General features: G+C 40.5%; 4 protein-coding genes across 5 annotated transcripts in view; 1 reads left to right on the forward strand and 3 right to left on the reverse strand.

Annotated features, from left to right (window-relative positions):
• rock2a (rho-associated, coiled-coil containing protein kinase 2a) overlaps positions 1-1,733 on the forward strand; it is a 46,552-nt gene extending 44,819 nt beyond the window's left edge. For both annotated transcript variants that reach the window (XM_084914004.1, XM_084914005.1), the window contains one exon: positions 119-1,733. In XM_084914004.1, the coding sequence (XP_084770130.1) occupies positions 119-122 (4 nt within the window). In that variant the 3' untranslated portion in view covers positions 123-1,733. The remainder of the gene's footprint in view (positions 1-118) is intronic.
• Positions 1,734-3,661: 1,928 nt separating this feature from the next.
• On the reverse strand, positions 3,662-13,202 carry slc66a3 (solute carrier family 66 member 3). Its single transcript, XM_084914006.1, has 7 exons — positions 12,948-13,202; positions 9,511-9,593; positions 9,017-9,086; positions 8,849-8,906; positions 8,369-8,489; positions 5,108-5,149; positions 3,662-4,126 (listed from the first exon to the last, which is right to left on the reverse strand). The coding sequence occupies exons 1-7, from the start codon at positions 13,094-13,096 to the stop codon at positions 4,026-4,028; spliced, it is 624 nt and encodes a 207-aa protein (XP_084770132.1). The 5' UTR covers positions 13,097-13,202; the 3' UTR covers positions 3,662-4,025.
• A 1,938-nt stretch (positions 13,203-15,140) lies between these two features.
• On the reverse strand, positions 15,141-17,023 carry LOC146365597 (tripartite motif-containing protein 16-like). The gene is made up of 2 exons (XM_084915465.1): positions 16,655-17,023; positions 15,141-16,420 (listed from the first exon to the last, which is right to left on the reverse strand). The coding sequence occupies exons 1-2, from the start codon at positions 16,949-16,951 to the stop codon at positions 15,281-15,283; spliced, it is 1,437 nt and encodes a 478-aa protein (XP_084771591.1). The 5' UTR covers positions 16,952-17,023; the 3' UTR covers positions 15,141-15,280.
• Positions 17,024-18,226: 1,203 nt separating this feature from the next.
• cimip5 (ciliary microtubule inner protein 5) lies at positions 18,227-19,670 on the reverse strand. Its single transcript, XM_084913896.1, has 3 exons — positions 19,428-19,670; positions 18,859-18,895; positions 18,227-18,476 (listed from the first exon to the last, which is right to left on the reverse strand). Exons 1-3 carry the CDS (start codon positions 19,574-19,576, stop codon positions 18,297-18,299), a joined length of 366 nt encoding a protein of 121 aa, XP_084770022.1. The 5' UTR covers positions 19,577-19,670; the 3' UTR covers positions 18,227-18,296.
• Positions 19,671-21,598: the final 1,928 nt, after the last annotated feature.

The following is a 21,598-nucleotide window of genomic DNA, read 5'->3' on the forward strand; positions in this document are numbered from 1 at the left end:
GTATGAAATAATGCCTTCGCTGTTCCATTCAAATCACAGCCCAATCTTTTAATCTTCCTGACATCTCGCTGCATATTTGCTGAGATTAACTTGCATCTGTTTCTCTCTCTCCCTCCAGTTAACCTTGCCCGGGAGTGTGGTGCATCTACGAGGTGGTGGGAAGAGTTTCTTCCTAAATCAAAGACTATACAAAGCTCCGTTTGCAGATCAGCACACTGGACTGGTTTCTCCACTGCCCACTCCACCCTGTCCCGTTTCAGCCTGCGAGAGTTACCAAGCCTGGCATTTTCCATTTTTATTCAGCTTGTTTTCAAGCCACTTAGCAAGCTCACCTCAGCATCTACCGTCTTTACAGCAAGCTGGGCATCTCATAAACATATAACCCAAGTCCTCTCCTGGGTCCTTGGCGAGAGCACTTGTGCAGCTCTTGGATGCTGGAGTAGCTTGTTCGGCTCCCACACAATGGAGGATAGCTCTTATGAGCCTGACCAAGGCTGACAAGAACAGGGGAACACTTACCTTAACAGTTCTCTCCAGGACACTGTCTGATTGAAGCAGCCAGCAGGAAACCTCCTCCGCACCACCTTTGAGGATTCTCATGGCCAAAAGAAAAAAAAAGACAATCTTGTGTTTAATGATTGTGAACAATATGAAGGGTTTAATGGGGGAACACTACACTCAGAACAGTCTGTATTTTTGTTGGCTTATGGTGTCTGTACTTTCAAACTCTTTAACATGATTGTAGCTTCTTGCTTTTCACAGCTCTGCTTTCAGGTGCGTGTCCATGGGGAATCTTGAAGTACTTAGGAACCAAATGAGCTGTGACTTCACGGAAAGTCATTAAGGCAGCAAATGAAGCCCAGCTTCCTCTCGGATATGAGCAAATAATTCTCCGAGTGCCTCTTATTCAGATTTCTGACTCATGCACACGCTGAATCATGGGTTTGACGTCAAACGACTACAAAGGGAACAGAATCCTGCTTGAAATGGCATTAGATTAAGACATGAAGTCCTCACGATCCCATAATCTCTGCAAACCTGCACTGTCAGTTCTGAGGGTTAATGTTTACTGAATTCAAAGGGGTGCACCGTTAATGCTTTCTGATCCGAGCTCGGCTCCTTCTGTTGTTTTTGAATGTACATCTGGGCTTCACCAGAGACGACACACAGGCATTGTATTATCCAAGTATACTTGACTGAAGCCGCGCCTTTCATCACAAACTACTCTGAGTGAACTTGCATGCGTTTGCTTTTTCACCCACATGCCTAGTCATTTTTAGTCAGTACCAAAAGTGAAAATGAGGGAAGTTAACCAATAAGAAGCCGAATTAATGAAGGTATCCAATCATATCCTGAACCCATGAGTGGAAATACTGAGCAGCACTATTCCATTGAAGTTTTTTCTAAAAGTGTTTGTCCTTATTTTTGTATTAAAGGAAACCAAACTCTGAGTTTGGGCACATTGTCGTATGTATGTGACTTAGTTAGCAGGTGGAGAGTAAACTGAGTGTCTGTGTGTGTCTGTGTGTGTATGTGCACTCTCCTTTAACCAAGAAGCATGTTTTATACATATAAATATACACAGTATATATTTTACATGCCATACAGTGCACATTATATTATTTATACAGCCTTGTCCACTTTGTATTTAAGGGCTCTACATCCAGATTGCATGTTTGCTATCAAACAGCTCTATGATAATAACCACTTAAACAATAAAGACATGGATGTGCCTTCTGGTTTTGGATCATTTTTCTGTTTTAAAAATGTTAGACGTTGTCATTCTGCAGAGGTGTACAACCATGGTGAACCAAAAGTGCCAAAATAAAAATGTGCCACAAAAAATATTAAATAGTAAGCAGTTTTGTATAATAAATATAAATTGTGACAAATTGATATTTTTGATTTTATTCCACTGCTTTTTTAGGCATATGGAATCCTCTGTATTCTGATATCGAGTCCAACACAAGCTGTCAGTCATACTCAAACTACTGAAACGCGAAAGAGAAACACATTAAATAATACCGAAATCTAAAAAAGAAAATTCTTGGCCTTCAGACAATAATTCTGAGTGCTACAGTGACGGACGGGACAAGCAAAAAGAAAATTCTTTGTGGCCGAGCTGTCATTCCCAATCGCTTCTGCTTTGTCATGACGCCACTAACTGTGGAAATTTAGTAACAAGGAATTTTCACATCTGGACTTGTTGCACAGGTGGCATCCTGTCAAGGTACCACACCTAGGTACTTGATTTTATACACATGTAGAAGTGATAGGAACACCTGGATTCAATGATTTGGATGGGTGAGTGAATACTTTTGGCAGTAAGAAACAGTTTTAAATGGCTCTATAAAGTATTATCACTTTAACCTTCCGATTACACTATTTTTCTTGAAGGATGTGTCAGGGGTCAAATTTGATACTTTAAATCTTTACACAGTACTTTCTATATGTTGCAGTAATAAGAATCATAAGTTTTAAGGGGTTTTTTTTTTTTTTAAATCAGTTTTCTAACAATGAATCACTGAGTTGACCTCGGTGAGTATAGGCCAAATTTCAATGGATTAACATGACACCAGTGACCTGGTTCCTTACATTCTCGTACCATGACAGCTCATCTGTTCTTTCTCTTTTAAATGAGACATTGAGTCTCAATGTCTACCTGACTACCTGCATAAATGAAGGTTAAATCAAATCAAATCTGTCCAAATATTTTTTTCAGAACTCTGCAGGTTCTTGAAGATGTTATCCCCTAATGCAGCGGTCCCCAACCTTTTTTGCGCCACGGACCGGTTTGTGCCTGACAATATTTTCACGGACCGGCCTTTAAGGTGTCGCGGATAAATACAACAAAATAAAACTAGTACCGGTACCGAAAATAAGATTTATTCATAACACACGTGAAAAGACCCAGGAAAACCGAGTTAACGAAAAAACGACAACAAAATAACGCTAAAAACCGATAAAAACCCTGAAAACCATACATTTCACACCCGAGTCTCACTCTCGCGGCCCGGTACCGGTCCGTGGCCCGGGGGTTGGGGACCGCTGCCCTAATGTTTACGCTGGCCTTTTGATTAAGTGTCGCTGAGCTGGCAAGTTTGTTCATTTTCCTTGTGTCTCTGGTTTAGTTTGGTGTATCTGGGTAATGATGGCCTCCATTCATCTTTTACTGGCGCGCAATGTAAATATAAATATTATATATACATATATATCCCCTGCAAGTTTAACAGTTGCAATCAACTCCAGGTGTTTTATCCCCTTAATCTGTCATGGAATAATGAGGGAACAAGTCTCACCTGGGCATGGAACTGCTCGTTAACTAGCTGTCCAATTAATTTTGAGCCTCTGAGAGGACCTTGAATACAAATGGCCTGAATACCCAAACAGTCTCTGCAATACTTTTGTTAAACCATATTGATTAAAACTGAAAGTCTGCACTTCAGTCAAATCCTGTTTGATTTGAAATCCACCGTGGTGGTGTCACAATCATAAGAACTGTGTCTTTGTCCAGAAACATGGTGAGTTACAGTAAAGCAAATTAAATCACATCAATCTGAGATTGAATTTGTGGCATATTTCATGCAATGTTTTGTTTTGAATTTTGGCAGTGTTGAGCTCCTATACTCAACTTTTTATTTTAAATTATATGACCTCACTGTAAAAAGGCAGAATTTGGTTTATTGAAACAGTTCAGAAAATAACTTTACATATACAAAAGCTTTTCCAAAACAATTTACCCGGAGTAGGATCGTTTCACATATACGTGGGGTTTGTGCTGTCGTGTCTAACAATAGATTTTCACAGACAGTATGGCAAAGCATTGGTCTCTGTTCCTATCAACAGATTTTTACAAACTGGAATGTTATTCAAACAAATGTGTGGCTTTAACAGGGAAGACAATCTATATAAAAATCATCTCTCTGCTGATAGACCTCTTGTTACCCGTCAGTTTCATTTTACAGTATTGGTTGTGCTTAAAGTGACCCAGTCGTCTTTGATCTGCAGAATCCAGTGTTAAACACTTAGTCTTTCTTCTTGGAGCTGCTGCCGCGTCTCTGATAGTAGAGCACAGTGAGCAACACCCACAGGTTCAGCAGGGTCATCGCTATGAACCGCACCAGAACTGTGGCAAAGAGAAAAGATGATCAGAAACATGGAAGCTGACAGCGACATCTCTCTGTGAATCACACAAGGACAGCAGAGCTGGAGTTACAAATGGTGACTACTCGGGGATACTCCAGGTAAAAGATGCCTGAAATCCTTTGGTCTTATAAGAAACTGCAGGTTTCCGCTGATGTGTAAATTTGTATGACAGTCCTGTTACTGACGTTCATTATTGTAAAGAAGCAGCCCTTTAGACCTGCCAGTTTAATTAATTATGACTGAAAGTTAGCCATTAATACTAACCAGACTCCGGTTCTCCTACAAAATGGAAAGAATTGAATCATTTGCCTCACCCCATCCTTAGCATCCTCCTCTGTCACACAGGCCCTCCTCGTGTCCTGCTCCACTACATCCACAAACCTTCTCTGTGGTCTTCCTTTTTCCCTCCTGCCTGGCAGCTCCACATTCAAAATCCTTTGTATAGTACGTCCACAATCCCTGCTCTGCACACGGCCAAACCATCTCTCTCTGATATTCTCATTTCTAATCCTGTCCATTCTGGTCGCTGCCAATGAAAATCTTACCATCTCCAGCTCCACCTCCTGTCTTTTTGTCAGTGCCACCATCTTCAAACCATACATCATAGCAGGTCTCACTAATGCTTTGTAAACCCCAACTTTTACTCTTGCTGAAATATAGAAGTATGATGCCTTGATAGATTACTGAACGGGCCCGGGTGGCCTCATCCACACTAACGTCCCTTTTTGTTTTAAAGCAGTCTAATCTAAACAAATTCGACCGCTAAGTATAAAACAAAGTCACTATTCACTTCCTTGTGGTTTTATTTATTTAGGATATTTCCCAGAGAAGAGCACAAAAAAATGCTCGTTTTAAATCTACGATGGTTATTTAGAAAACAAATCATTTTCCCTTGAAGTGTTCATTAAAAATTCTGGGATGCAACACCTCCCGCAGTCATTAGTAATTCAGACCGACTTACCCTGCACGTCTCCAGTTGTCACTGTGGTGGTGTAAATCCGAGCTGAAACAAAGAGGAAGCAGAGTTAATGACATCCCTGTTACCCGACAGAGCGTCTGATCATTCATTAATGAAGCGTTGGATTGCTCATTTATTAAATTGGGGGCTGAATAAACACTACCGTGCATATTCATGAAATGAAAGAGTAGACTTGTTACTTCAGGGAGGGGGATTTATGTGAACTGATAAAAGTGCTTAACAGGATTCAGTTTGACAGCGATAGGACTGCAGTATGAAAAGTAGCAACAGTATCCTTGGCACGTTTTCATGCCGCAGTTTGTTACAATTTTTGATAATCACACCGTATTTGCTTTTTTTTAGCTGAGTACAGAAACAAGTTTAAGTGATCTACTGAATATGGACTCAGGGCTCAGCTTTAATTTGAGGAGTTAAATTTAAAGTGATTCCAGTTTTGTTTCTACCTTTAATTTTAAAATGCAACTCATTGGGTTTTGATTAGGTGATCGACTCGCCTACGATAGAATATTCCACTTCCTTAACTTTCAGATCCCCTCGAGGTGATTTTGCAGTAAGTCTTTGCTGCATTTGTATGAATCTGAGCAGTTTATCCCCATGAACAGCGGTTATGTAACATTTTTACAGATTTGGATTATGAAACCTCCACATTTCTTTTCACAAGTTGATCTTTATCTATCAAAAGTCTTCTCTTGATGATGACCTTTGTGAATGCTTTCTTCTTACAGTTTTTCTCAAATGTTAAAACACAAAAGCCAATCCTGTAACCCAAATGACCAGTAGTCTAAACACATTTACTAAATGTAGCCACCATATTCCAGTACCATAAACACATGTCACATGAAGACACAATTCACAAAACACAACCCTCTGTACTCATAAATCTAAACACATTTTTCCATGCTAAAACACATGTTGCAAAACAACTCTGCTCATATTCTCAAATGAAAGCCCATGTGATGCAAAATGCTTGCCACAGTCACCAATCTTTGAACACAGGGAACACACCTGGCGTCAGTCACTACACACAACGACTCAAAATTGAAGACACCTGTTGCTAATGATGTGACCCCACCTATAAAAGCATAGTTTGGTGAAGATGCCAAACAATCACAATGGATGAAGGCATTCGAGCGTGCGGAAGGAGAAGAGCTGCAGGCCAAAGAGGAAGAGGGGGTTGAGATCAGAGGAGGAAGAGGTGAAGGCCTAAGAAGAAGAGGAGTTCGGAGTAGAGGAGGAAGAGAAGGAGGCCAACAAGAGAGAGGAGAAGGTCCAGGTGGGAGAAGAAGACAACCTCGCACCATCATAACAGATGATATGCGAGCAACAGTAATTGATCATGTCATTGGCCATGGCATGACAATGGCTGAAGCGGGACGAAGAGTACATCCAAACCTGAGTAGGTTCACCGTGGCCACCATTATCAAGGCATTTAGACAACACAACAGGTATAGTACGCTATTGCTTTCTTTGTCACACTACAGTTTTACAGGCCTGTGAAAGTGGTCTGTTACTTTACATGTAGTTTTACATATAAATCAGTCAATTGACAACACATGTTTCTTTCTTTAGAGCTGAAAGGATGCCACATAGAGGTGGGAGGGTTGCCATATTCACAGCGGCACAAGAAACCCTCATTGCAGATATGGTCCGTGAGAACAACTGCATTAGACTCCGAGAGATCAGAGACAAAGTCATTGCAGATAATGTAAACTTTGAGAACATTGATGCTGTCAGCGTGTCCACAATAGACCGAGTTCTCCGGCGCCAACAGATGAGGATGAAACAGGTCTACAGGGTTCCCTTTGAGCGCAACTCTGCGCGACACATAGAACAACGTTACGAGTATGTGCAAGTACGTATACATCCATGTCCACAGTACAGTTAGTGGACATACTGTGTTGCTTAGTGGCCTACATTACTTCTGGACAATACTGTGCTACCTGATTGACCGTTCTGAACACCTGTACGCTTTTCCATGTTCACAGAGGATAATGCAGTTGGACGCGATGGCCAGACCCCATGAGTACCTCTTCCTGGATGAGGCTGGCTTCAACCTCCAGAAACTAAGGCGAAGAGGCCGTAACATCATTGGCCAAAGAGCCATCACTGAGGTTCCTGGCCAACGGGGGGGTAATATTACTCTTTGTGCAGCTATGGGTACGGAGGGGCTTGTCCACCGGCATGCTGTCCTTGGGTCTTACAACACCCAACGTCTCCTCACCTTCCTAGAGGAGCTAAAAGACATCCTCCTGGACCGTCAACAACACCATCCTAGGCTAGCACATCACATGTATGTGATCATTTGGGACAACGTCCGCTTCCACAAAACACACCAAATCAGAGAGTGGTTCACCACCAACAGTGACCACTTTTTAAACGTCTGTCTGCCACCCTACTCCCCTTTCCTGAACCCTATAGAGGAGTTCTTCTCATCATGAAGATGGAAGGTGTATGACAGACAGCCATACACAAGAGAGAACCTCGTACGGGCAATGGAGCTGGCCTGTGCTGACATCCCAGTGGAGGCCTTCCAGGGATGGATTCGCCATTCCAGGGCGTTTTTCCCGCGGTGCCTAGCAAGGGACAATATAGCCTGTGATGTGGATGAGGTGATGTGGCCCAATGCAGCTCGGCGACATGATGCCGCACAGTGACTGTGTGTAATACTGTAAAAAGACCGTGTAGACAATAAAAAAGACTTCACACCCTGATCATGTTTCCGAGAGTACTGTTGTGTGCGATAGATTCTGTTTTTGCATTGAGTTGTGTTACAGTAGTGTACGTACATGCAGGATGTTTTTATAGATTTATAGTCTTCATGTGAAACTCACAAATCTAAATGCCTAATCCTCTGCAGGGTTCTATGACGATCCGTTACTGTACAGTTTATAAAAATATGCATTGGCAGTTATGAACCAAAGAACCTTCTCACAAATTGAGCATTGTGTTTTCAATTGTTTTGCTGTAGTGTGTAATGCTGTGTATAGTGTTTACAGTTTTGACAGCTTCGAGCTGCTCTCTTGGTGTGGGAGTTTGAGTTTATTTTAAACTAAGTTATAATACTACAACTTCAATGTCGTTTGGTACACAGCTAAAAAATTTTTTTAAAAACTGTGCCAGTGACAGCTACGAACTTAAATGTATATCTAATTATTGATCTATTAATGCAGGACAGTGGGGAATGCAGCAACAACAACAACAACAAAAAAAACACAGCGAACACTGTTGGCTGGTTAAACTCACCCATACACGTGTAGGTAGCTAGAGCCCAGGAGAGGGCACTAACCTGCCTGCCGTCCTTTGACCTCCACAGGCATTGCAGCTGGGCAAACTTACTGGCTGCACTAATAAATGTGCACAGGCTCTGAGAGGAGAAGGTGGTCAGATTTCATGTGATAACAACCTGAACATTGAGCTGAATTTCAAAAAGTTTCAAACACCTGCTGCTGCTTTGGTCAAACTTTAAGAGGAAAGGATGTGGAGGGTTCGCTGCTCTCACCTATTTAAATGCAAAATGCCCTGAGACATTTTCATCTCATTAACCAACTGGGCCATTTGGCATTTATAAGGTCTGGGTGAGAAACACCAGGTGAAATGAGGTCTGTATAAGTTTCTTCTCAAAGCTCCACCTCATTGCCCCTGACTGATGACATGCCATCTCTTTGCTGACTCTGTCTCTCACGTACACACTGACTTATGATTGATTTTAAACAGGTTTATTACCATAGCCAAATCTATGATCCACTTCTCCAGAGTCAGGAGCCTCCAGCCTCCCACAAACCTGAGCACAAGTACGTTAAGGCAGGGACACAAAAGTCTAATGGGTCATTGATTTCTGCACAAATTGAACGAGCACTTTCACATCAATTGGTGCGATAAGTGAAAGGATACACCACAGCGTAGATGAGGCTCTGCCGCAGGCTGCCGTTGTAGTGAAGAATCAGGAGGAGGAGGATGACGTCTGAGGACACACGGCGGGTTATAACTCGCACCATTTACAGCTCTGTTTGATTTCCATTTCAAGGGCTGCTGATATTTGCAGATGCTTCAGAGTGTATTCATACGACTCCTGTTTTTTTCCAACTTTATTTTGCCCATCTCTCTACCCTTAATTACACTTAATGAAAAGTCTTAATTTCCTCCACCACTGCCACGGGCATGAAGTTGCCAATCATATGTGCAGCTTTACTAAACAAGATACATTAATATGACTGAGCTCCTTTTGAATGATCTCAATAGACAGAGACGACAGAGAGCAACGCGAGGCATTTAAGACTCTGAATGATAAACAAATTAAGGAATCTGGATCTAAAACAAGGTTGAAAAAAAAGACACTCGCGGAGATAATTATAAGTAGAGGAAATTTATGTAACAGCATAACTTACCTTGAGCAATGAGGATGGGATATTCCAAGTAGGTTGGCGGTGGGTAGTCGTAGTACATCTGATATGTTACAAAAACAATGAACCTGTAAAGCATATAGTGTCAGGTTATTAAACTGGAGGTGTTTTGTTATATTCAGTACTGATTAAAATGAGAAACAATGCTCAGGGGCAAATGAGCCAAAGAATCAGTGGCTGCTTAAAGCTTGATGTTGTGGGAAGGGATTCACACGGGGAGTCAACAAGCAGTTTCTGAGCCAAGCGGCGGCATGATGATCAGTTCATTCACTCTTTTATGAGAGCAGCTCGACTCGGTGTGCTCAGCAAACATGATGAATCAACAGTGGTAGCCTTCAGCAGGAGGTCTGCAAGTAGTAGTCTATAGAAGACTGAACTGACTGCAATCAAACCGTAAAGAAATCAAGATGCCATTAAATGTGCCAATAGTTGTTTGTTTTTTTTTTAAAAAATCAAATAAACTAATATATATAATTTTTTATAATTTGGTTCTATATTTAGCTACCTTTATATCGATTAATTTTCCCTTTTGTTTATCAGTGTATTATTTTTCCCATTCAAGTATTTTCCTTTGCTTTTCCTCCTAAACATCTATTATTCCATTTTCCTTTTTTGATTTTTCATCTCTGCTAAATTATGCAAATGTGCTTGCAGATTGCAGTGGTTAGAAATGCATAAAGGAACGTAAAAAGACAAACAGAAATGTTTGCAGAGATAAATGAAGGGAAAATGAAATGGAAATAAAGACTTGGATTTCATAGGTAAAGAAAGAGAGCCCAGTGTAGACCCAGGAGAGAGATTACAGCTGTCAGTTGGCTGAGGACCACACTGGCATCACCTCCGAACTAGGGAGAGGGAGGTTTGAACTCCTCTGCTTAGACTGTTGCTCTTACAGCCCAGACCGGCAGCACAAAAGCGGATGGATGGATGGATGTACTGAATACATAAAAAATTAAAAAAGAAAGCAAATGAACTGAGATATTCATGCAAAGACAAGTAAATAAAAAAGCAAGTAAAAGCATCTCAATTCATGTCCCATTTTATAAAATACATTTATACATACAGTTTACATTTGGGGCATTTGATGACATAATCCATATTTACTTCTGCACTAATGAGTTTGTTTTGATACTGGCAGATTTGAGCCTCCCAGCCCTGTTATGCAAGCCACCGTACAGATGCATACATGTGCACACAGAGATTCCCACAGTGTTAAATAAACAGTATAACACAATAACATCATATGGTGAAATCAATAGCAGATTAACCTATCCACTCTCAGATAGGCTTTATTGTGTTGGGACTTTTTTTTTTCTTTCTAGGAAGAGGTAGTGATCAATAAAGCCAACTGCCAGTTAATATAATCTAGAATAGAGCTATTTAATATTGGCGTGTGTGGAAATGTTTTTCCACTAGTGACAAAACCATTCATGCCGAATGACAAGAGTGCTTTTCTTTGCTGCTTTGTAGCCATGCTGTGTAGCTATAACTACATAAACGTCTTCACTGTTTCAGCGTGGCATGCACAGTGACAGCAAGCTAACGCTTACCAAAACAGTGGGGACATTTCAGACAGTGCAGCCACTGCCAGGCACCAAGGAGAGAGAGAAATTACGCAGACTTACAGACACAGTCTATTTCCCTCCTGCTCCAACAGTGAAGGTAACCACAACACTTCCTGTTCAATGCATAAGAAGCACTTCAAGCTCTAATCTGCTGCACTGATTCAACAGCAGACTGCACAGAGCTTCACACAGAGCCAGCCGAGGCTGACTCTTACCCCGTTTTTAATCATTTAACCAAAATCTTCAGCTGTGCAAACAAAGCACAGTTGTTCAGTGTTGAGCCTTCGCAGCAGGATTATTTTTTTCACTTTAAGGTACTGTAGCTTTTCAGCTGTTAGGAACACAATCTCTTTGTGTCCTATTTAAGTTTTAATCTGTAATAAATACTCATTTCTTTTATCAAAGTGAAAGTGGTATTTATGCCAAAATGTATTGCTATACATCAGCGATTCTGTAGGAGTTTTAGGTTTTAGGATGGGGGTGTCAAAGCTGTTCTCCATGCGCTGCCCAAAGGATCCAGTCTGACCCCCTGGATGGCTTTAGTCACTCAACTTTTATAATGAAATGCACTGCTAATCCTGCAATCTGGATACTATACAGGAGTAATACATCTATATAAATGGAAATACAGAGTACTATTATATTGGAGTATAACTTGTGTGTTTGGTTCCAAAAGCTTATCATCTGAAGGCAGTTTTGGTCTTTAGCAGACTTACTGTGAGCAGTACAGTTGAATCCACACAAAACAGAAATATTGTTAAAATGCTAAAATATGTCTTAAAAGCTCTCAGTCCGTCTCTCCATAGATAAAACATGGACAAAAGTACATAAAGCTTAACTATGGCAAAATGTGTTGACTGCAATGCTGAGGATGTTACACGATAACCATTTTCATGAACCATTTTCAGGATGCTACTGATGTGACAGAATTTTTAAAACTGTAATGTTAGCTAATGGAGAGCACTTTGTCTGCAACAGTTTGAGGATGTGTTGGAGTAAGAAAAAAATGCAGAATTGTCACATTCATGAAGTCCTGAAAGGTGCTGTTTAGATTAGTTAAAGAATGCAGGCAGTTTTGGTGACCTCTTAGGCAGCTTTTCCTGTAATACCATCAGACTGACTACAAAGAAGGTGGTCCTGGGTTTGCACCTCCTGGTCAGCTGGAGCCTTTAGGGATGAAGTTTGCACTTTTCTCTGTCCCTGCATGGGTTCCTTCCACAGTCCAAAGAAATGCAAGTAAGACAGCACTGTGTTATACTGAAAGTAAATGCAGGATAGGTATTGCCGATACTGATACTTATGACGTATAAAGGCAGCTTGTGTTGGGGAGAGCAGTGTCATGATTTATGATCTATCATCAATTTGAAAATGATGTACACATCTCAATGAGCAATAAAAATCAGTCCTATCACGCTAGTATCGAGTCAATACCAATACCAGCGATTCTATCACCTGTACTGTAGGGTTACGCGGTGATTGTAACATTCTGACTTACTGGTAACATTCAACGTTGTTAGAATATTACCAGTAAGGTAGTAACTTTTAAACATCGTTTATCCAGCCTTTAAGAAAAAAGAATTTTGTAACAAAGACAACACCAGAGCTTTTAGTGTTGAGCGTCTCGCAGCGTTTTCAGAAGAAGCATTTGTAGCTGCTCTCTGACAGGATGAGTCCGCCTTTACTGCTGAACACCAACCACAAGTGAGGAAGAGGAAGACGTCCCATCATCACAGCAGCTTAAAGTTACTAAGTCACATCGATACTTGCACACGTGAACAGATTATGTAACAACATTTAAGAGCAAGAAACGAAAAAAAAAAAAAAAAAAACCATCCCAGAAGCGGGACAGCAGCCTACCCGATCAGCTCCAGCAGAAGGCTGTTGAGGCTCACTCCGGTCGTAGATTTCGCTCGCATCAGTACAAAGATCTGCGGGAACTTGAGCACCATGCACACAAACAGTGTGCTGAAATTCGCGATGTGCAACAACGTGTCGACCTGCTGCATGTTGTAAAGAGAGGGATTACAAAATGTAAACTTTAGATTGACAGATCTATGCAAATTTCTATCAAAAACGACCCGCAGGACCCTGCTGCTCTGCCTCCACAATTAGACTGCTCGAATTTACAAAATACTTCCGCTTTGAACTTTCAAAATAAAAGTGACTGTGACTATGTGGAAAGCGTTAGAACTTTTAGGCTATAGTCTGAAACTTAAAAGAAAATAAACAATTATATGACTGTGTGTAAAAAGTAAAAAAACAAACGTCTAACACAAATCTATTCATAGAATGATAGAGACCTTCTTTTATTTTGAAAGTGCACCTGTTTCACCTCCTCTTCTTAGCCGTCAGCTTGGCAGGTTCCCGTCAGACGGCATCTTTTCTCACTTCCGTACATCCACTGAACGCTGATTGGACGGCACACAGCTTCGCCCGGAGTATTTGAAATCTGTACTTTCTGAGCACGGAAAATCATTTCCTCTCATGAGTCTCGGCCTGCGCTGCAGTTTTTGTTTTCTTTTTAATATTTTCATACTTTGCTTTTCTAAAAACATCACAGAAAGCACCAACGTAGGAACTGTTACCATAATACAGGCAAACTCCTCAATTGTTGCCTTGAAATATTGAAGTTGGTGCCAAAGATTCACACCTGCACCTTGAAGCATCTTGATTCTTCAGACATTGGGGCCCCAAACAGAACAGGACGACATTAAAGAAAAGTTGAAACAGAACGTTTCCGTGCCCTTTAGGTGGGAAATCACTGTGAATCAGCTTGTCTCTGATAGCAAAAGGCATAAATTTAAGATGTTTTCAAAGGTTTACAACAGGGATGTATACAGGGTGCTTTGTTTTTAAGTGATTGCATACATGATTACATTATTATAAAGATATTAACTTTTTGTCACGGTCTGTATGGTAGACCGTGAGGATGCTGGGAAGTAGGACCCAAAATGCAGGACTCCTCGCTGCAAACAGCGCGTTTATTTACAGTGCAACAAATGACAATAAATCCCCGTGCTCTCCCTTGACTGCCCCATCGTGTCTTCCCCAAAAAGTCAGTGTCTGTGTGCTCTCTGCACACATCCACCAGGCCTGATGATGCCTGAAACTCAGTGATCTGCCACACACACACAGCCACTGATACACACAAACATGGAAACAAGGAACAACAGCTACACATGTCCATGAATTATTCAAGAACCCTTTTTCCCCAGACCCAGGTCCTTGACAATTTTCTTTAATTCAAAAGAAAATTTCTTTTTTTTCTGTGAAAAAACTATTTCTTACGTAATTGCTTTGGTGTAGTATTAATAAGGGGGATTTGTTATCAATAAGAAAAGATGTAAAATCAATGTAAATACAGCTAAAAGTTAAAAATCTATCTGAGATTTTATGCTTGACTCCCCTGGTTTAGAAAAATCTGGAGATGGTACAAAAGCAGTCAAATAGCAATCACAGGAGGATTATTGTTCATAAGAGCTTAGCCAACAAATACAGAGGAATGCATTTCAGCTGTTTGGGGCTTTTAAAAGAGGCCTGCTAAACAGAAAAGACAAGTCTACTGAGTAGACTCTCAGTTATGCTTTCATGTTGCTTTTGTTTTTTGGCCATCAGGTTTGTACAGCAACCTGGATTTAAGACAGGAGACATTTGTTTATTTGTTCAACTTTAATAACTCTGTAAGGCTTCCGTTTATTAACATAATGAGTAAAGTGTGGCCATCTCGCTTGTTTAGTCAAGAAAAATCTCACCAACTGATTCACAGTATCAGCTGTTTACAAGCAGATAATCACCAGTGATCAAAGAGGTTGTAATAATGATAATGTAAGTCTAGGTTCTTTGTCTGTACATTGATTTGAACAACTTCTGATCTATTAAAACAGAACCTAAAAAAACAAAAACAAAACTGACCCAAGAGAACAAAAGATTAAGTCAGGATAAAAAAAGTTGTAGCAAAGACCATTAAAAAAGTAAAGTATGCCTTAACATATTTCTTGAAAATATCATTAATCAAGACACTATCATAACTCAACATAGATAAATGCAGCACAAACATAGCAGTAAAATAGTTCTGAAATATACCCATACATGAAAACTGACATCAAAATTAATTCTCTACTCAATAGAAAGTCTGCATTGGCATTCTGCGAACATGCATTTTAACTAACTGTCGCTTACATGACCTCTCTCTATTTGAGTTTCCTGAACTCAGCAGTGTCTCCATAATCTGAAAGCCGAAATCCAGCGTGAAGCGGGTGAGTGAACGTGGTCTGGACTCTGTGGAGGAGAGTCATGGTTTCAGAGACGCTATAAAAACACAGAATACCGGCACTGTGATCCAGGTACACTCCCACTCTCCCAAACTGAGGACCTGAGACAGCCTTGTGAGAATTGTTGTGCACAAATTTAAAACCATTTCGGTCACAACATAATGCCCACGATGTCCTATTGAATCCTAATACGCATTCATCTGAGAGCCCTGATCTGCTGGTACTCTTGTATGCGACTGCTATATAAACCTGTTTCCCGCTCCACTCCACCTCCCAGTAACAACGTCCAGTCACACTCTCTCTACTCAGGACTTGACACCATCCAGTGAATCTGTCTGGATGACTAGAATATGACTGCTGTTCTTTCACAGCTGTGGCTTTTCTACCCCCCTCACATAACAACACTGATGTGTTAGCTGTGTTCAGATCCATTCTGATTTCACGTGAATATCTTAGGAATCCACCTCTGGTCTTTGGCACTGGTTCTGACAGCAAAACATCCGCCTCAGTGACTGTCAGTGAGATGTTTGTCCATTTCTCTTTCAGAACATCCTGCAGTTTATCACTGACCTCTTTCACAGCTGCTGTCAAATCCTCAAAGTACCTCAGAGGACGGATCTCGATGCTGGATGAGTCTGTAGACTCATTAAGTGCTGACGGTGAGGAGTAGCTGTGTAGAAACTGGTTGTGATCCTCTGTGCATGACAGCTGCTCCAGCTCGGCGTCATTTCTTCTCAGCTCAGCGATCTCCTGCTCCACCTTCTCCTGAAGCTCTTTGACTCGACCCACTTCAGTTTCCTGCTGCGATCTGATCTGCTGCTTCAGATCTGAGCTTCTATTCTGCATGAGACAGATGAGCTCAGCAAAGATCTTTTCATTTTCTTCCACTGCTTTATCAGCAGACTGATTGATGGACTCCACCTCCTGTTGAAGAATCGTCACGTCTTTCTCTCGGTCACGGAGTCTCTGCTTGAGTTTTTGTCGACTCATTTCCAGCTCCTTCTGCTTCTTGGTCCTTTCTGCTTCAACTGGGACTGTTTCGTGGTATTTATGGCCATTCAGTTTGCAGTGACTGCAGATACGCTGCTGATCAGTACGACAGAAAATCTTCATCGGCTCATCATGACTAGAGCAGATGTTTTCCTGGAGCTTCTTGCAGGGCTCGACAAGCTTGTGTTTCTTCAATGGAGCCGCATTATAATGATCCTGAAGGTGTTTCTCACAGTATGATGCCACACAGACTAAACAGGACTTGAAGGCTTTCAGTTTTCTCCCGGTGCAGACATCACAGGGTATATCTTCAGGTCTAGCATAGCAGTGATCAGCAGGAGCAGCTTGGAGTCCAGTCTTCTTTATCTCCTCCACTAAATTTGCCAACATGGTGTTTTTCACCAGGGCAGGTCTCGGTGTGAAAGTCTTCCTACACTGTGGGCAGCTGTGCATTCTCCTCCCCTTTTCATCCCAGTGGGTTTTAATACAGTTCATGCAGTAATTGTGTCCACAGGGAATGGTCACTGGGTCCTCGAGATGATCCAGACAGATTGAACAAGAGAAGATTTCCCTGTTCAGCTGAGCTCCTTTCTGTGCCATTTCTCCTCTCACTGTCAGCCGCTGTGTGAGTTTTCACTTCTATAGAAATGAAACACGTCCACGATCTAAACAGAAACTTAGGAACAGGTTAGAGCTTGTTGTATTTCATAGCTGGAGGAAGAGGGAGGGAGGAAGAGCTGGGCTTGAATTTGATTAATAGCAGGAAAAAGGACAGTTTGAAGCACGCAGTATTTGTTCATCACCCCGTTGTTGTTGTTGTTGTTGTTGTTGTTGTTTTGACAAAATTTAAGTAGTTGGTCATTTTCAGTTTCGTCTTGGAATCTGAGAATTTGAATGACTGCACTAACTCAAACAGCATGGAAGATCATGATCACCAAAATCAGAACTGAAATCAAATCACAATTGTCTAATAAATGTACAAAACTGAAGAGAAATAAATGAAGGCTAAAATAAATGAATTAAACATGACCTCAATTAATATTTGCTTTACTATGTTTTAAACACATTCATTTTCATCATATTTATTTTCTTGTTTCTGCAGGGGTTTTGATCCTTTTCTGTGCCTCCTGTGTTACCACATCTCCATTTGTTCCTCTTTTATTTTATAGGTCAGTTCCTCATATGGCTCACCAGTTTCCCCTCATCCATTCTTTCCCCCATCCTCATTATTATCTTTATCCACTTCACCTTTCTGTTCATGTTCCAGAGTCTCCTCTAGTTTCCTCTTGTTGGCTGTTTACTTGAATTTCAATTTTGGGGGGGATTTTGTCAGTGCTCTCCTGTTACTCTGTATAATGCCCCAGTTATCAGTTAATAAAACTTCTTGTTTAATCCACCTATCTTCTAGATCCTATTGCATCTTTATACTGGGTGTAAACACATTTGGGTTTAATAGCTGATGATGTGTCCCAGCACATCCGTGAGATATACCCGTCATCTTTATGAATTTTAGCCTAGTGGAAATGAGAACCATATCGGTACCAAAACAGAACCCTGTGGAACTCAATGAATAATTTTTATGTGTGAGGAGGATTCCTTACATTACACTTACATGAAAAAACGTGGAATCTATAGGAAAATTACAAGTGAACCTTATCAGTGAGTTTGATTAAAATATCAAGACTTTATAACAATACAGTTTCCAGAATGGTATTTTCTTCCAACAATGGCAATAGAAAAATACGAGTTAAAGTTGTATGACATCTGAAAACATGAAAATATAAAACAGACATTTAGGGGGAAAATGCACAAAATTCTCAGCTCTTAAATTCTTTAAAAAATCCTTTTAAACGTGTGCTACATTTTTTGGTTTGTTTAAGTCGCTTTATTCCTGCTTTGAAGTTGATTTGTGCTTGTTTCTGCAACTCCGAGTGTCCAGAGTAGCCTAGAAACGCAGCAGCTCTGGGTCTTGCTTTTGTTTGCGTTGGCCTGCTGGCCAGAGTGTCAGCCTTTCCTGTCTAAGCAGTTCATCTCCCAGTGGAGTGTTCAATCTGCTACCATACACTTGGTTGGTAGTGTTGGGAATGCAATCAGAGAAAACTGAAAGGTTGTTCGGAAAAGGTCCCTACAAACAAATGGGGGAGTAATGTAACAGAAGGTCACGATTCAAGCTGCTTTTTTCATAATACTGCAAAATCTTTCATACCTAGTTAATGTGCCATTGTAAATGTTTCACATTTTAGTTTATCTCCAAAATTTCACAATGGTTTCAATACACTTTCTAGTTTGTTGCAGAAACATCTTTAAAATAAAAAAAAGCAAAAATCTTTTATCAAAGCTAAATCTAACAACTTCCTCTTCCATAAATCACAATCAGTGGTAGTTTTTATTTGACGACCTATTAGTCCTTGTGTTCATCACTTATAACTGGTTGTGTTCAAAGCATAAAGGGGAGTACATCTGTACTTTTTTTTTATACAATGTTGCATTACGTGCATTTTTCTTACCATGTGATGAATATCCTTGATATCACAGGTTTCCTCCCTGTGGAACAGATTAAGTTTGTTTCACTGATTTTTGAATGAACATGATCTGCCACTACTTGTTACTGAACCAGTGGTGCAATGTAACTTAGTACTGCATATTTGTACTTTAAAAAATTACTTGTTATGTTACATTTTTGAAGATTCTGTGAGAACGTGTTGTGGAATATTACATAAAAGCTATGAAGCATGAATAAACAAATATGATCCAATGATACAATATACAGACTGTATTTCTGAAGTATCATTTCGAGTTTTCCTTATTTAATGCCTCTAAATACTTGTTTCAACACTTACAGAAATGATTTAACACAATAAGCTCCAGTGCAGTGCTGATTTTCATATCATGATTTCTGTATGAAAGTCATCCTTAATGCTTTTCCGCAGACTTTTATCTATTTATTATCAAATATTCTAATCAATTTCCTGTGCCATCCCCGCCTGCTTCTTCATGGTCCTGTCTGCGCCTCCACATTAGAAAAATCCTGGCAAACTCGCCTGATAATTTAGCCTACTTTTTAAACCATGCTCACCATTCCATTGCTGATTTCCTCTCTTTCCGTACCCTCTCTTTCCACAACTGGTCCTGTTTATCGGGATGAACCCGTGCCGTGTCGGCCAGTCGCTCAGTTGTTGATCTAGCCCCAGCAGAGGACGCAGGCCTATTGGGATTCAAGCCCATCGTGGTAGCTAGATTAAATATAAATACTGTTTTGTCCCATAAAACTGCACACAGGCCACAAGCTAATGAGAGTTAAAGCACCAGTCAGCAGAGCTTGTGGAAGAACTGCCAGGATCTAAGCGATTGTTTTCATTTCTATGGAAACGGTCTTCAATACCAGCAGAATATGTTTGAACGAAATGAAATTATATCATTAACACCCCCCCCCCCCCCCCCCCCCCGAAAAAAAAACAAAAAAAAATAACCTAACTTACTTACAATGACCAGTTCAAACTGCAGCTGATCAGTGTCTGGACCTTCTCTTCATATTTTAAATAGACTGCTACTCACCTTCTTAACAAAAAAACAAAACAAAAACAAAAATCTCCTACTAGTCATATGCGCTCTGAAATAGCTCCTCTTATTTCCAATGACATCTCATTGGTTAGGTTGCCCATAGATGTGGATATGAGTGCTAGCTGTGTTAGCGCTGAGCCATACTGGCGATCTGCCCAGGGTGTACCCCACCCCATGGTAGCTGAGATGGGCTCCTGGTGGTACCTCGGTCCAGGTTGAGGACCAAAGGAGAATTTACTTTTGAGGCTGTTGTTCAACTGGCTTTTATTGGACTTAAGATTTGTGGACACTTTTGGTACCTTATCTTATTTGTAAAAACAATGTGTGAATATTGTTCTTGATAAGCTCTATAAATAAGCTTACCTTATAGAAATGTATTGTTATAGATGTAGACAAACCTACAACCTTTCACCTAATTCACATGATACTTTGTGGTTTTCCAAGTAAGGTCAGACCTATGATTTGGTCACTCGCTCGCTGTTAGTTAGTCAGTCAGTCAGTCAGTCAATCTGCTGGATGTTTTCCCCAACATTTTTCTTTTTGGTTTTCTGTAGCTTTGTGGGAGCTGTTTAGGGAGAGCTGATTCCTGTCCTCCATGTGCTTATCTTTTGAAGGAGGAAAAGCTTAATATTTTTATGCAGCCATTTTTCCCTGCTTCCCATTGAGAACCATTACTCTAAAGTAAATAAAATCAAAACTAGCCTGTTTAAAAATCTGCAGTAATGTTGCCTCACTATACTTTCATATTGTGCTTATAGTTGGTTTTTCCCATAATTATATACTTTAAAGAGTTGGTATGACCATCAACGCAGAAAAAACATAAACACAAATTAAAAACCATTGTGTTCTAGTGCTTATCTCATCAGCCTGTAGTTTAAGTCTCTTTTTAGTGTTACTTCCAAGTGAGTTCAGCTGTGTCTTGTTACCTTTACGTTTCCACTCTCCCTGATTGAAACCTGTGTGTATTTGAAGCCTCAGGTTGCTCATCATACTGTGTTCCAGCCTTGGTTTCTCCTGGCATGTTTCCCCTGCAGTGGTCTCTTTTGTTTTTGCCCTTTTCTATTTTATGCTCTGGATCTACAACAGCGACAATAAAGGCTTGGGTTTTTTTTTATTCCAAGTCTGTCTCAGCAGTCTGCAATTTGGTTCTCTTCTCCTTTATTTCATGACAGAGGCAGAGTGCTCTTCAGGTTCAATAAACACCAGCACCCATCTATGAGTCTAAAAGTGGCTTGTCAGTCTGAATGAACATTGGAGGAAAAGTGTCACCCTGAGAAATTACCTTCTCCTGAAAAGAAAGATGTTCAGACACAGCTTCCCACACTGTGACTGCCAATGATAAGAGAGGCATTAGACTCAAAACTGACCTCTTGCACCATCCATCTTTGTGGCAGCTTACCTTTTCTGTTTAAAAGTAAGAGGTTTGTTGTATTCGGAGGTTGGGTGCTTCAGAATAAAGCAGTGCATCAACAAAATGGGTATCCTTTTCCTATACAGCGGAACAGAGCATTTATTTTAGATGAGCAATTATGAATTCTGTAATGAAAACATGAAATGGACTTAACAGTCATGAAAGTGCTTCCATAAGAAACTAAAGCACTGGGTTTAAACATTGCTATTTTAATTACATAAAGTAATCATAAGGTAATATAAAGTCGTTTCTCTTTTGTCGACTCTCCTACAGTT

This window comes from Perissodus microlepis, chromosome 19 (genome assembly GCF_051167445.1).
Source record: "Perissodus microlepis isolate ML-2025 ecotype Zambia chromosome 19, ASM5116744v1, whole genome shotgun sequence".
Taxonomy (NCBI): domain Eukaryota; kingdom Metazoa; phylum Chordata; class Actinopteri; order Cichliformes; family Cichlidae; genus Perissodus; species Perissodus microlepis.

Bases quoted from the DNA above. Each gene is read 5' to 3' on its own strand.
- slc66a3 (XM_084914006.1), bottom strand. From the start codon at position 13,096: ATGCAGCAGGTCGACACGTTGTTGCACATCGCGAATTTCAGCACACTG. The intron at 8,907-9,016 runs GTATCCTTTCAC...ACTTGTGCTCAG, and splicing joins AGCCTCATCTACGCTGTGGT to GTTTGTGGGAGGCTGGAGGC. The intron at 5,150-8,368 runs GTGAGTTTAACC...TCTTTGTTTCAG, and splicing joins AGCTACCTACACGTGTATGG to CTCGGATTTACACCACCACA.
- LOC146365597 (XM_084915465.1), bottom strand. From the start codon at position 16,951: ATGGCACAGAAAGGAGCTCAGCTGAACAGGGAAATCTTCTCTTGTTCA. The intron at 16,421-16,654 runs CCCTGTGATGTC...CACTGCAAACTG, and splicing joins ATGCTAGACCTGAAGATATA to AATGGCCATAAATACCACGA.
- cimip5 (XM_084913896.1), bottom strand. From the start codon at position 19,576: ATGGGCTTGAATCCCAATAGGCCTGCGTCCTCTGCTGGGGCTAGATCA. The intron at 18,896-19,427 runs GTGAGCATGGTT...TCTGTTCCACAG, and splicing joins AGGAAATCAGCAATGGAATG to GGAGGAAACCTGTGATATCA. The intron at 18,477-18,858 runs GTAAGAAAAATG...ATTTGTTTGTAG, and splicing joins TCAAGGATATTCATCACATG to GGACCTTTTCCGAACAACCT.